General features: G+C 46.9%; 1 protein-coding gene across 1 annotated transcript in view; it reads left to right on the plus strand.

Moving 5' to 3' along the window:
- Window positions 1-14,682, plus strand: part of MRPS18A (mitochondrial ribosomal protein S18A) — a 317,122-nt gene that overhangs the window by 40,130 nt on the left and 262,310 nt on the right. Inside the window, exon 2 of the mRNA XM_069608774.1 lies at window positions 5,449-5,480. Within this exon, the coding sequence (XP_069464875.1) occupies window positions 5,449-5,480 (32 nt within the window). The remainder of the gene's footprint in view (window positions 1-5,448; window positions 5,481-14,682) is intronic.

Genomic DNA, 14,682 nt, shown 5'->3' on the forward strand with positions numbered 1-14,682 from the left:
ATCATTGTGCTCTATATCAACAACGGTTTGTTTGCTTAGGTATACACCTAAAGTTTCACTCAGACGTATATCGACTGTCACGAGTGATCTTCTACATCATTGTACTATACATCGACAATAATCCATGTGCTTCGGCATGCACCCATTTAGTATACACTTTTCAATAACGTACAAATCGTGTATTGTGCTTTATGCGGTGCAGCTTCGCTCTGTACGCAGACCAAAACTCCAGCGGTCTAACAGCATGACGAGTGGTCTTATATCCCATTGCACTCTACATCAATAGTAGTGTGTGTGTGCTTAAGCAGTAATGTACCTTTCAGTAACGTACAAATCGCATGCTGTGCTTAACGCGGTGCAGTTTCTCTCTGTGACCAAACCTGAAATTACAGCTGTCTAACAGCGTGTCACGTGAGCATGCTGAAGAGGGAGTTGCTTCATCGATCCTTGTTGAACAACTAGTGCGGTGCCCTGGACATGAAAGGGAGAATATGTCCGGGTCGCCATATGTATAAACCTGATATACATTCAAATGGGTAGAAATACTACTCCATGAACAATTACGACTATTAGATTGGGGTAAGTACCCAGGCTTTCAGCACACTACACTGCATTCATGTCAGTCAGGGCTGCCTCATTCATTGTGTCACACACACAGAAACCAGACGCCCATAGCACAGTGCCCTTCTTGCCTTTATGTAGCAATCCATGGATTCCTATGGCAGGGCTGGGTATCCCAAATATGGAGGACACTCGGAACCCCTGCCAAGTCAGCATTTAGCTGCCACCAGCCCATATCCTGCTATGTGGGCAACACACAGGTGCCCAAAACACACAAGGGCTACAAAAGTGTACCCCCACCCATGGGTGGCATAGGAGTATCACATGGGTGGTGTTCACCAAAAGATAAAATGAAGAACTACACTGGCAGAGGTCCAGGCAGGAAATCAGTGGCAGAAAACATAGGGAAAACGCGCACAACGAGAATTGGTAGGACAAGCATTATGAGGCATTTCCAGCATCACAGTGTGTTTGATTTATTCACATTTCTCATTGTTAATTGTCAATTGTGGCTCTTCCAGCGCCATGCAGGCTTGCTATAGTGTTAAATAATGTGATTCATGTAATTTAAACAATATGGGAAGTGGCAAATTATTATTTTTCTTTTCTTCCGAAATGTTTGCATTGTTCTGTCTCCAAGCCCCATTTTTCTCTTTTTTCTTTTCTTTATCGGACCAAGCCCAAATGGGTTGCAAATGAGCAAGGTTCTGTTTCCAAATGCTGGTAATCTTTCTTCAGGTCCAACTTCTAATAACATCCTGGCTCCATTCAGCAGGTGCATCGTGTCCCAGATTTGGGGAATGAAATGCCTTTCCCTTTGGGTGGCTTCAATTCAGTAAGCTTGTGCCCACAGAGATGCAAATACGACTTGTTGTGCCCTGTTTTGGTGCTCTCACGATGGGTGAGCCTCGAGATGCGAGTCCTTTCACTGACTGGCTCAGTGATCTTTCAATCCAGCAAGATAGGAATATGTTTGTTTATTTGTACTTATAACATGCTACTTAACCGTAGGCCCCAGAGAGCACATAAAAAAACAAACCAAGACAACACCCGAAAAAAAGATTGAGAACATCCTCTGGTTGCTTGTGGATGCAAGCCTACCTTGATAGTGCTTTGCTACCAATTGTACAGATTCTTCAATATGTGCTTTTTAAAAAAAAAAAAATTGTTTAGCTTGCGCAGTCCTTAAAATAGTGACAGAAACAATTTGTCAATGAGCACCATGTTGTCACTTTGATGGGCAACCATTGACCTGCATCTATTTTTCCCTCCCTGCTATCTGCTTCTATTCTACCCTTTGAATCTCGGCTCCTGTTTCACCTAGTGTCCATTTTTATTCAAATGCATTCATGGGCCGCCTTCTTCGTACCTTTCCTATATAGCCCCCTTTCATTCCCCTGCCCTTCTTGTTGTTCCTAAGCCTCCTTGCGCTGCCTCCCTATTTCGTTCCTTTTCCTTACTTGCCCCCTTTCATTGGAACGCAGTACCCCTCGATATACGCTCTGCTTCTGACATTTTCCTTACTCGCCTAACGACATATATCTTCTGTCCCTTCGATATGATATCTTAATATTGGAGCGTCCATTGTTCCATTACTGTTTTACGGCTATTTTATGTTGGCGAAATCGCTCCTTATATCATTACTGACGACATGTAAGCCTATTTTGGTGGTACAGTGTTTGTCGCTGCATGATGCTGAGAGTATTCCTTGCCAGGGTAGCGCTTTGTGCAATCCGTATCTGGTAAATGTCTGAGATTGCTTATAGGGCTGTACTGAATAGCATATTTAGTATTCGGCCGAATACCGAATAGTTTGTCAACTATTCGTCCGAAACCGAATATGAAGCCGAATAGTTGCTTTTTTTAATAAATCAGGTTCCAAACTTTAAAAACACTTATTAAAAAAACAAATAAACCACGCATTCTATAGTTTTATTTCTCTTCATTGTAATTAATGTAGCATCTTTATTTAAAATATAAAAGCCAGAAAAAAATCAGATTTACCCAAAATGAAGGGACCAAATGTACAAAAGGTTCTTGCATGTTCAAAACCATTGCCAGTTAAAGTAGGAGGCTTCACAAATAGAACCGGTCTAGGTTGCAATGGACAAAATGGATATTGCTATTTGCAACTGCCTTTGTGAATTGGATGCATTGCAATCTCTATCCAGTTGCAAAGTCAATGCAGTTTTGAAACTTCTTTGCAGCTCACATAGAAATGTACAAAAGTGGTTTATGTCAGCTCATGCAGGACACAAGTCAAGAGCAAATCTGAAATGAGTGCACTCCATTTTACAACTATTCACCCCAACCAAACAAATGCTGCTCATTTTTCACATATCCTCGCCACTCCTTCTCACCAATACACAAACATATGCAATTTATCATTCCTGATAAAATATCAGATAATGTTAAACTCAGGACTCCAGTCGTAAAAAAAAGGGGGGACTATATAACATACGCGATGGGAAGTGACATGACAGGAACTGAAAGTATCCTAAAGTGAAATATGCACATTCTTTTCAGTTTGTCTTTTCCAACTGAAAAAAGTGCACATTGCCTATAAACATTCGCCAAAAGAGAAGATTGTCCTGTATTTTTGCATGGTAAGTATAAAAGATGAGCACCTTTTTTTATGTCCAAGAATCTGTAACAAAACATGTGCTAAAGAGCAGATTACATTATAAGATATTTTACAGCTGTGTGATAGCAATTTGTCTGGTCTTGTGAGTAAGTGTCTGGTCTAATTCTATTCAGTTTTATAAACTGAACTCTATATCTGCCTTTCTGAGTTCTTGTTGCATTGTATTCAAATGAGAATGTCAAAGTATTCAGCAAGAGCCAAATAGCAAACTATTCGGCAGGAGCTGAATAGCTTTTTTTCAGCCAAATACTTACTCCAAGCCGAAGTTCGGTACACCCCTAATTGCTTAGGAGGGCCATCTACTCTTCTGAGACGACAGAGCACCCTTTCTCATCTGTGATATTTCTAGTAGCACCAGTCTTTATGACAAACTGAATTGGTTGTTAATTGATTAGTAGCAGTAAGACTGTTGTGATCAGTTGCTGTTTTTTTAAATTTTTTACAGGGAATTGCAGAACCTTTTGATGGCTCACTTGTGGAAGAGCTTGAGTCTGTGATATTTGGATTTGAGGTTGAAACCTTGTTGGGTTTTTTTCTTCTATTTTTCTGGGTTTGAAACCCTCTGGTGAATGCTTTCAATCCTCTAATGTGGGATGGTGTTCACGCCTTTTGATAAGAGTATATTGCTCACTGGTGTCTTCTGAATACTTGCTATGCACCCACATTTGTACTTTGAAGCAGATGCCCTGAATATGATGTATACCTTTACAGGCATTGCCTGTTTGACCTACTATCAGGCATTCGTCCTCTAGCGGGTAATCGTATCTGCAGCTAAACCATATTTTCATAGCTATTATACTTTTTTGTAGTGTTACCCATTTTGCATACCTTGGTTTTCAGCTGCGTTGCATGTTTTGATCTATCCGTTTTGTCCACCTGCAAATCTGCTATCATGTCAACACAATCATGACTGGGACTAGGATTGCGTTTTGTGCAAGCTTTCCTTCGGAATAAGGGCGGCTCCTTTCCAGCGATGTGTTCGAACGATGAGCAGAGTGGTTCAAGACTTGAGTACTTGTGGAAGTCGGTGTTTGATTCTTGCTTTGAGAGGCTTGATAAAATTATGCGTAGTCATGACGTTATCTTGGACCATACCCTTTAACACGCAGCGTTCATAGCCCACATTTTTTTTGCCACACAGTATTACACCAAACTCTTTTTTTGTGCCGTCAAATGTGTCGATCCTGTCTTCTGGTGAATTGAAGATCAGGACTGGCCCAATGCAAAAAGTAGCCTTAATCATCCTTCAAGCTCATGGCAGCCCATTAGCACACTGAAATCCCTCATCCACCTCACTCATCATTAGCAGAAGTTGATAGCATCTGTCACATCGATGGCCCAAAGCCCAGGATGACCTCCTTATGGAGTCTGCCCTGCCCCACGGCTATACTGCAGCAAATATCAACTTGAGTAGAAAAAGAGATCCGCATCACCAATGTGGCCGAGAAGCTGCTGGTTCAGCCTACTCTCCTCAGCAATGTGGCAGCCTCCCAAATCAAAACACTGACTCAGAGCTTTAACGAATAATCCTTATTGTCATAAGTGCATGTCTGTGTCTTCCACATTCCCATTTCCGGTCCCAGGCGCGTGGCTGTTCATCTTTCCCCAACTGGGTCCAGCCCACATAATAATGTGGACAGGGCTAAAAGAAAAAAAACAGGCCCTATTATAGCATAAAATACCCAATACCTCTTACAATACCTTACCTCTCTCTCCTGTTCCCCATTTCCTCCCTTCATCACACACCAGTTTGAAGAAGCCTTGGATCCACATATGTGCTACCCATGCAACTAACCTTGTTACCTACTTCCACCTACCATTGCTCATGTCCCTTCCACTCTTGTCCGCCTAGAGCTTTAAAACAGCATTTGCATGATCTAAGCTTGAAGCAAACCACCATATTGTGATTTGTAGATGTACAACATATTTTCTGTGTTATCCTACACCACTGGCACCCACCTGAAATGTTGGGTTCATAGAACTGAAAGTATGGCTGTCCAGGAACCCTGTTTCCCTGGAAAACCCAGTCAGCAATTCATTGAAACAAAGTCAAATGAAACAAAGTAGTACAGGCAAATGAAACCTTAGTGCACAATCACGCACTCCATAGTCGAACTGGTAATTGTGGTTCTCTACTAAATAGTTGTGGCTTCGTTAATGATATTATGCGAGAGATTTCCTGTCCAAAGCATATTGTTTCTTTGTTGTTCCTCAAATCTGATAATGGCTCTTTTGTTTTGCAGTGGTCGAAAATAAAGAAGGCAAGACATCTATTGTGAGTATTTTGTTAACTAGCAATCTCATACCAAGCCCGTACACACTTTTCAATAGGGAGGACGGATAGCCCAGGGGCAACACGTTTGTCTTGGAAGCAAGACAATGGAGCACAACACAGGTTGGAATCCCGATCCTGCACTTGGAAACCAATTATTGTATTAAGCATGTTATGAAATTATAATTCTAATAAAGGGCTCCACTTCTGCTTCTAGATGGGCAATGACACCCAGCACACTCTTGTTACACAGGAGCAGAAAACCTTTGGCATTTGAGGCATGTAAATCCAGGGCAAACATACAAAATGTTTTTCTCTAAATATGGTTGGGCATATTTGTATATGCATCAAAGCCTAAATCATTAATTCATGCTGAACAGGTTCATTGCATTAATATTTTCAATACAGACCAGCAGTTGTTTTCTCTATGTATTAGGAGTGCTTTTTTGTTTAAAATGTACAAAATTAAATTTTCTTTCTATAAATTAAATGTTCAAGCATGTTTCAATTCTTCTTAACACTTGGAGAAGGCCCTTGCCAATCATATGATAAAGAACGCAGACAGAATCTCCGAGTAACACATCTTGTTCTGTGCAGCCACCTGTGCCTCTCCCCTTGGTGTCCACTATTCTCCCATAAACCTCCCACCCCCCTATATCCTCCCTCCTGTTTAGCACCCCGTTCCACATTGACACCTAGGCCCCTTGAGTTCTACCCCCCTCCACCTCCAATTTCCTGATTTTGTTTCCTCATAACTGCCTACTTGACTTCCCTCCTCGCTCCACTGTCATGGCTACCGTGGAAATAGGAAAGGGACTTGCTCCCTTTCCTATTTTGGTTTAGATAGAGTATGATTTTTAGGATGCAGTTGTTTTGAGAACTGCAATGGGGCAATTTGGGTAGTGCAATAGTGAATTTTGCTAATCATTGTAAAGAGCTGGCTCGAAGATCAAACAATGTGTCCATGTGTTTTCTATTTTGTAAATTGTTTGCATTAGACATTTGTGTATTATAAATTAATATTTTATTTTTATTATTTAACCAAAGACTCCAGATGCCACTTGCGCAGTATTGCTCAAAGTGCTCTTGAATGCTGTGTTGTTGCAGAGGGGCAGCCCTTTGGATTAAACAACCTCTGCACTCTCATTAAGGCTTACACATTCTTCTGAGCAAGTCCATGGGGAGCCCTCTGTGTCAAGCTGTTATCCCATTTTAGTACTCATCCACTTGATCAGGGTTGCCCTTTTGCAGAATTTCTAGTATCCCAGAGCGCTGTACTTTCGTTGAGCGTGTAGGCTATATTTTCCATCGGTGTCATATGACATATATATATTTTGATCGGGTGAGCCTTCCCTTTGGTTCCCTTAAGTTTTAACAACCAGAGAACCTTCCCCCAGCACCCCGTTTGATAGGTCCAAAGGTCCAACACATTTGTGATATATGATGAGGCGTGGTCCTGCTCAATTTTGGACTGCTATGTTTCTTGCATACATTTTTGATGGAACATTGTTCATGTCCCGATAGCATTAAACATGAGTTACTAAAATTGTGTTATTATTAATGTATGTATTGTAGACTCATTTTGGGGGCCACACTCACCAAGACCAAATTGTTGCAAAGTTATGATTATTTTCATAAATGACATTGTGTGCGATTAAATATGCCTGCAGTTTCGTTTGTGTTTATTTTGTACATGGAGGCCTCAGAGTGCTACAATACAACACATAACACTGATAGCAAAGCAGATAAAAAACCATTACAGAAATCTAAAAAGAAAGCAAAATCAATTGTCAATTATCATTCTTAGACTTTAGGCTTGTGATAGGTGTCAGATTTCCCAATTAGTTGCAGCGATATAGGAAGGACAGATGATTACGACCACAACCAATGACCATTCATTAATTTGAACGCTCTGAAGAAGTGTAAAATCCTGGTTTCTAATGCAGCTCCTCCCCAACTTTAGAACATAGCCAAGCCAAAACTTTATTTTGTAGGGCTTCTCTTGGCTCGAGTCTATCTGGTTTATTCACTTTCGTGATGACGATGTTTCTTTGATCAGAGACCAATCCTCTTAAGTATGGATCCATAATCTCTGGCATCTCTCTTCAAAGGGGTGGGGGAGAGAACCAGGTTATTTATGGAGTACCTGGGTACCAGCGCATTTGGAGGATTAAGGATCACTTTGGAAACGGGGGCACTAGGTTCAATCAGCAGAGCTACACAAATGGCTGAACTCTGCGATTCAATATGGCCTGTAGGAAATGCGTCATTTACAGTCTTTAGGCTGCTGATTGCCATCAGGTCAGTTTGGCAACTTGCCTGAGCCTTACTAAAGACAGTCTGTATTATACAGGAGTCTGTTTGACAGCCTCTGTCCATCCTGTCTAACTGAGGAATTATCTTCTCGTAAGGGTCTACCCAGGCATAACATTCTCACATTGGTCCAAGTCCCGGATAATCCTTTCCTTAATGGTCTGCCATTTTCCAGCAGCATTCATTCCCTTCTCTCCCATCTGGGAGTTAGAGAGAGCTTCAGTAATGACATTATCCATACTTTGTGTGCCATTGCATTGCTTTACTCACTGCTAAATATATATCAGTATTCACAGTTTGGGCTTCGGAGAGACTCGCCTTAGGCTGGCTTGGGCAGTCCAATTGGGAACTCTTGAGGGATCCTACATGATCATTTTCTTGTTCCATGACTATCATATAATCTTTTTGCAGGTCCTGGCTAATGATTAGAGAGTCTGTAAAGGGGCAATGTTCGTCATTCATTAATTACCTTCTCTGCTTTCACAACCGCTGTCTCTTTCGGGTGCTTTTAGCCAGAACTTCGAACATATGACTATCGCCTGGCGTGAAGGCCCAGCAGCCCGTTTCCAAATAACCTGAACTGGCGAGACCATTTTAGTGCCATCATACCTAGGAGACTTAGTTGCCCCATAAACTGCAGGTTGAGGAGAAAGAAGGCAAACATCTACAGATCTTAATACAGATTTGGACATGCCCAGGCTAGTAACAGGCAGTCTAACAAAGATAGCCGAGTATAACGGCGAGAGGAGCAATAAAAGCCCCTGCTCACAGCTTCAGAAAATAAACCTGCATGAGTTTCAGCGTAACCATTCAATCTAGGCTTGGTTGTTTTTCAAACCATCCGTTAACTCGCAGATGTTATTTATGGCAGAGCCAGAGTTCGGAAAAGCCCAAAGCAAAGTGGAACTTGATCTGCTTTTATGTGGAAAAAAACAGAACCTCTCATAAAGCAGAGGTCACATGATGCTCATGACACAGTACCACACGATCAAAATGAGTATAATGTGCAAATCAATGCCCCATGCCCCACTATTTTTACAAAGTTAATCTTTATTGCAGTGGGTGCAATCCTCTTAATGACTTTCTCGGATGATAGCTGACGGGATAAGAGGCCTGATTTTAAGAGATGGCTGACTCATAAAAAATGGTCTTCCCAAAACATGTATTCCCATAATAGAACTGCACTCCTTTTGGTCCTTCAAGGGACCATGTATTCAAGATACAGTTTCAAATGGTAATACTTTTCCCCCAATGCCAACTATAATGCAAGTCTATTTAAGACCTACATTATTTATTGCACACACAATGCAATTTGATTTCCGAGCATTTGCAGGTCATGGTTGCATTATCTGTGTTGTCGATGGAAGTTTCATAATATGCGCGTCGGTCTGTGAAGTCACAGGGGGCTCCGGTGGAATGCAGGGTGTGACAGTTGGAGTTGTGACAGTGGAGTTGTTGAGTGGAGGTGGCTTCAAGGGGTGTGAGGAGCCCGGTGTTCTGGTGTCTGGCGTGGTAACTGTCTTGCTGTCCTACCCTGTAATTAATGGGTACCGAACCAAGGACAATAAAGAGTACGGTGTGCTTCCATAGAGGACGCCTCCCTCTTCATTACCACAGACTCCTCGACACAATTCAAAGGAGTCTTCCTTGAAACACAAGAAAAAGCCTATGTATGGCTTCTCAAAGCATTCATCTTCGGTATCAAATCCTTCTTCGAAGGTATCAAAGCTGTTATGCTTATCGCCTGAATCTTCGAGGCATGTAATCCATTGAAGCATACTAAATTGTCGGCCCATTCACCGATTGCTTGGAGTAAGCCTTCGACACCTTCAACTTTGGAGCATTTAGTGCTCTCGAAGAATGCCAAACCAATGGCTGATATATCGAAGTGTTTTAGAGCCATTCCTAAACCTGATTTCTTCAGGCAAATGGGATCAGTCTTTGAGAAAGATGAAGATCCGCCCCCTTTTTGATATGATATGGCATTTATAATGCGCCTATACACAATTGTTTCAAGGCACGACGAGGCAAGGGTGGGGAAACAAAGGGAAGACGGAGACCACGATCTTACTAGGCCAGGTGGCATTGAGATCGCGCAAGTGCAGGGCAGGGGAAAAGTGTGAGGGGGAAAAAGGGTAAAGGGCAGTGCAGTACATGGGATCAACAGTAAAAATAAATAAAAACAAATAGTTAAAAAGTGCGGGCAGCTAGTGGCAAGTGCAAGGGTAAGTGCTGGTGGGGGACTGTAGGGATACAGAAACAGCCCCGAGTGCAAAGAATGCCAGGGGGGGCAGTGCAGGTGGGCAACTGGCGGGGAGGGGACCTGGGCCCGAGATCAGAGGTTAGCCAGGTGACCAGTGCAGATACGATTTTTAAAAAAGGAACACAAATGATGCAGTGCACAAGATGAATGCAGGATGCAACTTTCACCATCCTAGCTTGCAGGTCCGTCACAGCTGTCGAAATGCTACTTTTCATGGATCTTATTTCTTCAACCAGCAGACTTGTCCAAGCTTCCTGGCCCGCACCTGGGATACTTGGCAAGGCGGAGGTTGATTTTGCTCCATGCATGCGTGTAGTCTTATGGCAGAAGCTCTGCAACCTTGCTGCTGTGCTCTGGTCCAGCTTGGGAGGCAGTGGTTCATGGTTAGCGCAGGCGTTCGGGTGTCCCTATGTGCTAGACGCTGCTACGTGCAGCCCTGGCGAGTGACTGACGGCCGTTGTCACACCAGCCCGAGGTTATGTGACTGGTGGGGGGGGGTGGGGCGGCTTTCTGTTTTTTTGCTCCCTGCCACCTCCGTGTGGGGTTGATTTTGAATTTGACTTTGGGCCTCACCTCAGCGTCATATGGACCAATCACCCCAGTCTTGCTTTGGATAAATTGTGCATTTTTTGTTTTTTAATTCCGGAGTGCCTTGGCGCTGTGCGCTTCCTGCATGCCCTGCTGCTCTATCCACATTGTGTCCCGCCCCCTCCTCTGATTGTTTCGAAGGATCCCATTAGTAACGTAGTGCTAAGGCAGCCCTCTGCCCGTTGAAGCCCCAGCGGCTAAGGGCCCCAAGGTAAAGGGCGGCTCCTACAGGGACGGCTCCAGACTGTCTGCAGGTGTCAGCAGGGGAGACAGTCACCCACTAACAACAACCCAGCTAAACTGCCAACTACCGCCACAAACCTCAATCGCATATATAACCAAACTGACCCACTGCACCCCACTACCGAATCTCCTCTAAACTATAAGCCTTGTATAAGCCCAAGGAATAGGACCAGCAGCACCCACAGCTGGTCCCCTGGGAGCAGGGACAAACTCTGCCTATCTCACAAAAGCAACAACCAACCTGTCCCTTCCTGGCACCCTACTCACCTAGGTGATTGCCGAGGCATAATTCCATCCACAGACAGAAGAGCGCGCTCACAGATAAATCCAGACGCGCAAAACGAGGAACAGACTGCCATCGACCAACGCCAACAGACAAGGTAGGGAGGATGACAGGTAGTAACTACTACCACCACCCTGGGAAAGTCAATAAAATTACACTCCCAGAACATAAATAGGATCCCAAGGTGAACATAACCAACACACGCTGACGCTGAGGTACCTGGGGTGTGGTCAAACCAGGGTTTTTTCCTCCACTATCTAGAAACCTCAGATCTAGGTGTTTTTATAAATGACCTGCCTCTCTGCCAACTATATTTCTCCAGCATGGGGTCTGGCATGGATTCACATGCTCATGAATATTCCCCGTCGTCAGGCTGGGAATCCTCGGTAAAGAAAAAAAAAACAGTATCAGTTTCGTTTCTGATCTGTCTTTCGTAGTAATAACCAATCACTGGTCTCTGCGTCATACTGACCACAGCCAATGACTGCCCTCTACCTAAGCACCGCCTCTGGCAGCCATCTTCTGATTTTTACCGCACGTTCATGTGTTGGGATCCTCGTGCTATTGCTCTCGAGCGTTAGTGCTATTTTTTTTCACGTTTTTTCTCAAAAACTTCGTTTTTTCGGTCAAAAGAGCCTCAAGCTCCACCGACTCTCCATCCGATCAACGGGGACCCGTGTCGGATTCGTCTGCGCCCCTCAAGGGTGAAGATTTCGTCGAGCTACGCTTTTGGAGGACTCCAGAAGTTTCTCAGGCCCGGACATGGCCCAGGAGAAGGGAAGCTCGACGCCCGGAAAGCTGTTCAGGATCTGTCCTGGATGCCAGCTGCAGAACGTCTTTAAGGAGGACGAACACTCCCTTTGTCTCTACTGCTTACATGAGGACAAGACGCACGTGGAGAAAGACTGTGCGTTTTGCGGCAATATGTCGGAGCGGACCATGAAGGACCGCCATCAACGTCTCGCCAACTGGCTGGAAGGGAAGAGCCCGTCAGGCGAGAAGAAGAGGAAGAAATCCGAGCGGTCTTCTTAGACCTTTGAGGACGCCCCGGCGACGGGGGTCCAACACAAGGCCAAGCACCGCGAGTCCGCTGGCACCGGGAGCGCCGAACGGTCGGGCTCTACGGGCGCCAGGCAGGGCGCACCCTCCCCGGCACCTTCAGCCACGAGCCAACGCTCTGGGTCGGGTAAGAGGAAGGGCGAGCACCCGGCGAAGCTCCTGGAGAGGCCCCGGTCGAGCTCGAAGGCCCCATCGGAGGGGGAGCGAGGCAGTGTCCCCCCCCCTCAAGGATAAGGCGGTGAGCACACCTAAGGTGGTGAAGGCCTTAATCCATCCGGCCAAGCCCTCTATCGATACTGTCGCGGGGGCCCTGGCTCAGCCTGTGGAGGCTACACCAGTGGTGGCGACCTCGGGGCTCAGAGTCTCCCTGCCACCTCGGAGGGAGTCCTCTTTTGTGCCCATCGATAGGACCCCCGTGAAACCCCCGGCGGGGAAGAAAAAGGGGGGGCAGGGCGTCGTCGTAGATTCGGCCTCCGCTTCAGAGGAAGAGCTGATTGAGGTCTTAAGCCACGGCCTTGGCGTGGAAGAAGACCGCCCGTCGGGATGGATCCCGACGCAGGTGACGACGACATCGTCGAGGGAGCCGACGGGGCTCCTGATCGCCCGTCGGATTGCCCTCTGCCAGTGCCGCAAGACAACCCGGCGGCCATTTTCTTGGCTATACAGTCCTTATGTTCAGAGATAAGGACGAGACTACCGTTGCCGACGGAGGAACCTCTCCCGTCGGGGGATCCTGAACCGGGACCTTCTGGTGCTCCCCCGCCCAAGAAAATAAGGATTCACCCTCCACCTCCTTTTCAGCCGTCGCGCCCCGTCCAGCCCTCCTCCCCGTCCTCCCGAGGGGATGATACGGGGGACTGACACGGCAGCGACGGGTACGGACGACGAGGTATACGACGAGGATCTACCGTCATCGCCTCCCACCAGGGTTTCTCCTCCCGACGAGATTGGATCGTTCCACTCCATGATCACCAGGGCATCCGAGCTTTTCCAATTCTGCCCTGAGGAGAAGAAAAAGGAAGGATTCCTTTATCAACGGCGCGAGGCCAAGAGGAAGACGGTCCTCGCGGTGCCTCTACTGGACGACATTTGGGATGAGGGCCTCGCCCTCCTCAAGAACCCTTCCACGACGCCGGCTAGAAGAGACCGGTACGAGAAGAAGTACCGGGTCCCGGACGCGGCCCCCCTGTGCCTCCGGGCGCAGCCTACCCCGGACTCCGTCGTCTCCGCGGCGGCCAGGAAGAAAGCGGGGGGGGGGGTGCGACCTCCACATCGACTTCCCCACCGGACGGCGAGGGAAAGAAATTGGACGCTATGGGACGCAGGGTCATCTCGTCTGCAGCGACGACGATTAAAGCGGCCAACGCCTTGGCTATCGTGGCCCGCTACGACAGGGAGCTATGGTACAAACTAGCTCCCCTGCTGGACTTCCTACCGGACGACAAGAGGGCGGATGCCCTGGAGATCCTACAGGAAGGCGAGGTTGCGTCGGACCACGCCATCACTATTGCGACGGACATCGCCGACACTGGGTTTCGCCAGTTGGGCAACGGCATGTGCCTTAGGCGGCGTGGATGGCTCAAGGCTACGGACTTCCGTCAAGACGTACGGACCAGAGTCCTGGACATGCCGTTCGATGGGAACAACCTGTTTGGGAAAACAGTGGACGATTCCCTTCAGGCCATTAAAACGGACACTGAGACGGCCCGGGCCCTTGGGGTTCTGCAGCAACGACGGACGCCCTTTCGGAGCAGCGGAGGCAAGGGCGCCTCCAAAGGTTCCGGCGGCGGTTTCTCCACCTACCGTCAAGCGGCCCGCTCGTCGTCTCAGGAGGCCTACAGAGGACGAGGCAAGTCTGGCGGACCCCGCCGTCGTCGCCAAGGAGGTCAAGGCGGCAAAGCCTCGTCGAAACAGGATTGAACCGACCGTGGGGTCGGGCCCCCACCGAAGCACCCCGGTGGGAGGCCCGCTGGCGAGCTTCATCAGCGTGTGGGAGTCCATCTCCACCGACCGTTGGGTGCTGGACGCCTTAGCCCGGGGCCACGCGCTCGAGTTTCAAAGAAGGTGCCCGCGCGTCCCCCCCCGTGGCCAGGAGAGAGCTTCACGTCCCTCAGCTTCTCCTGGAGGTAAAGGCGATGCTCAGGAAGGGCGTCATCGAACTCGTCCCAAAGAGGCTTCGGGGCTCCGGAGTTTACTCGAGATACTTCCTCGTGAAGAAGAAGACGGGAGGATGGCGCCCCATCCTAGACCTGCGACGTCTGAACAAGTTCATCAAGGCGCAGAAGTTTCGGATGGTCACCCTCCAGCACGTCCTGGGGCAGCTGGAGGAAGGAGACTTCCTGTCGTCGTTGGATTTGGAGGATGCCTACTTTCATATTCCCATCCTAAAGGGGCACCGAAAATTCCTCAGGTTTGTGGTCCAAGGGCGTAACTACCAGTTCAAAGCCCTCCCCTTC

This window comes from Ambystoma mexicanum, chromosome 4q (assembly GCF_040938575.1).
Source record: "Ambystoma mexicanum isolate Mex_15411 chromosome 4q, UKY_AmexF1_1, whole genome shotgun sequence".
NCBI lineage: Eukaryota > Metazoa > Chordata > Amphibia > Caudata > Ambystomatidae > Ambystoma > Ambystoma mexicanum.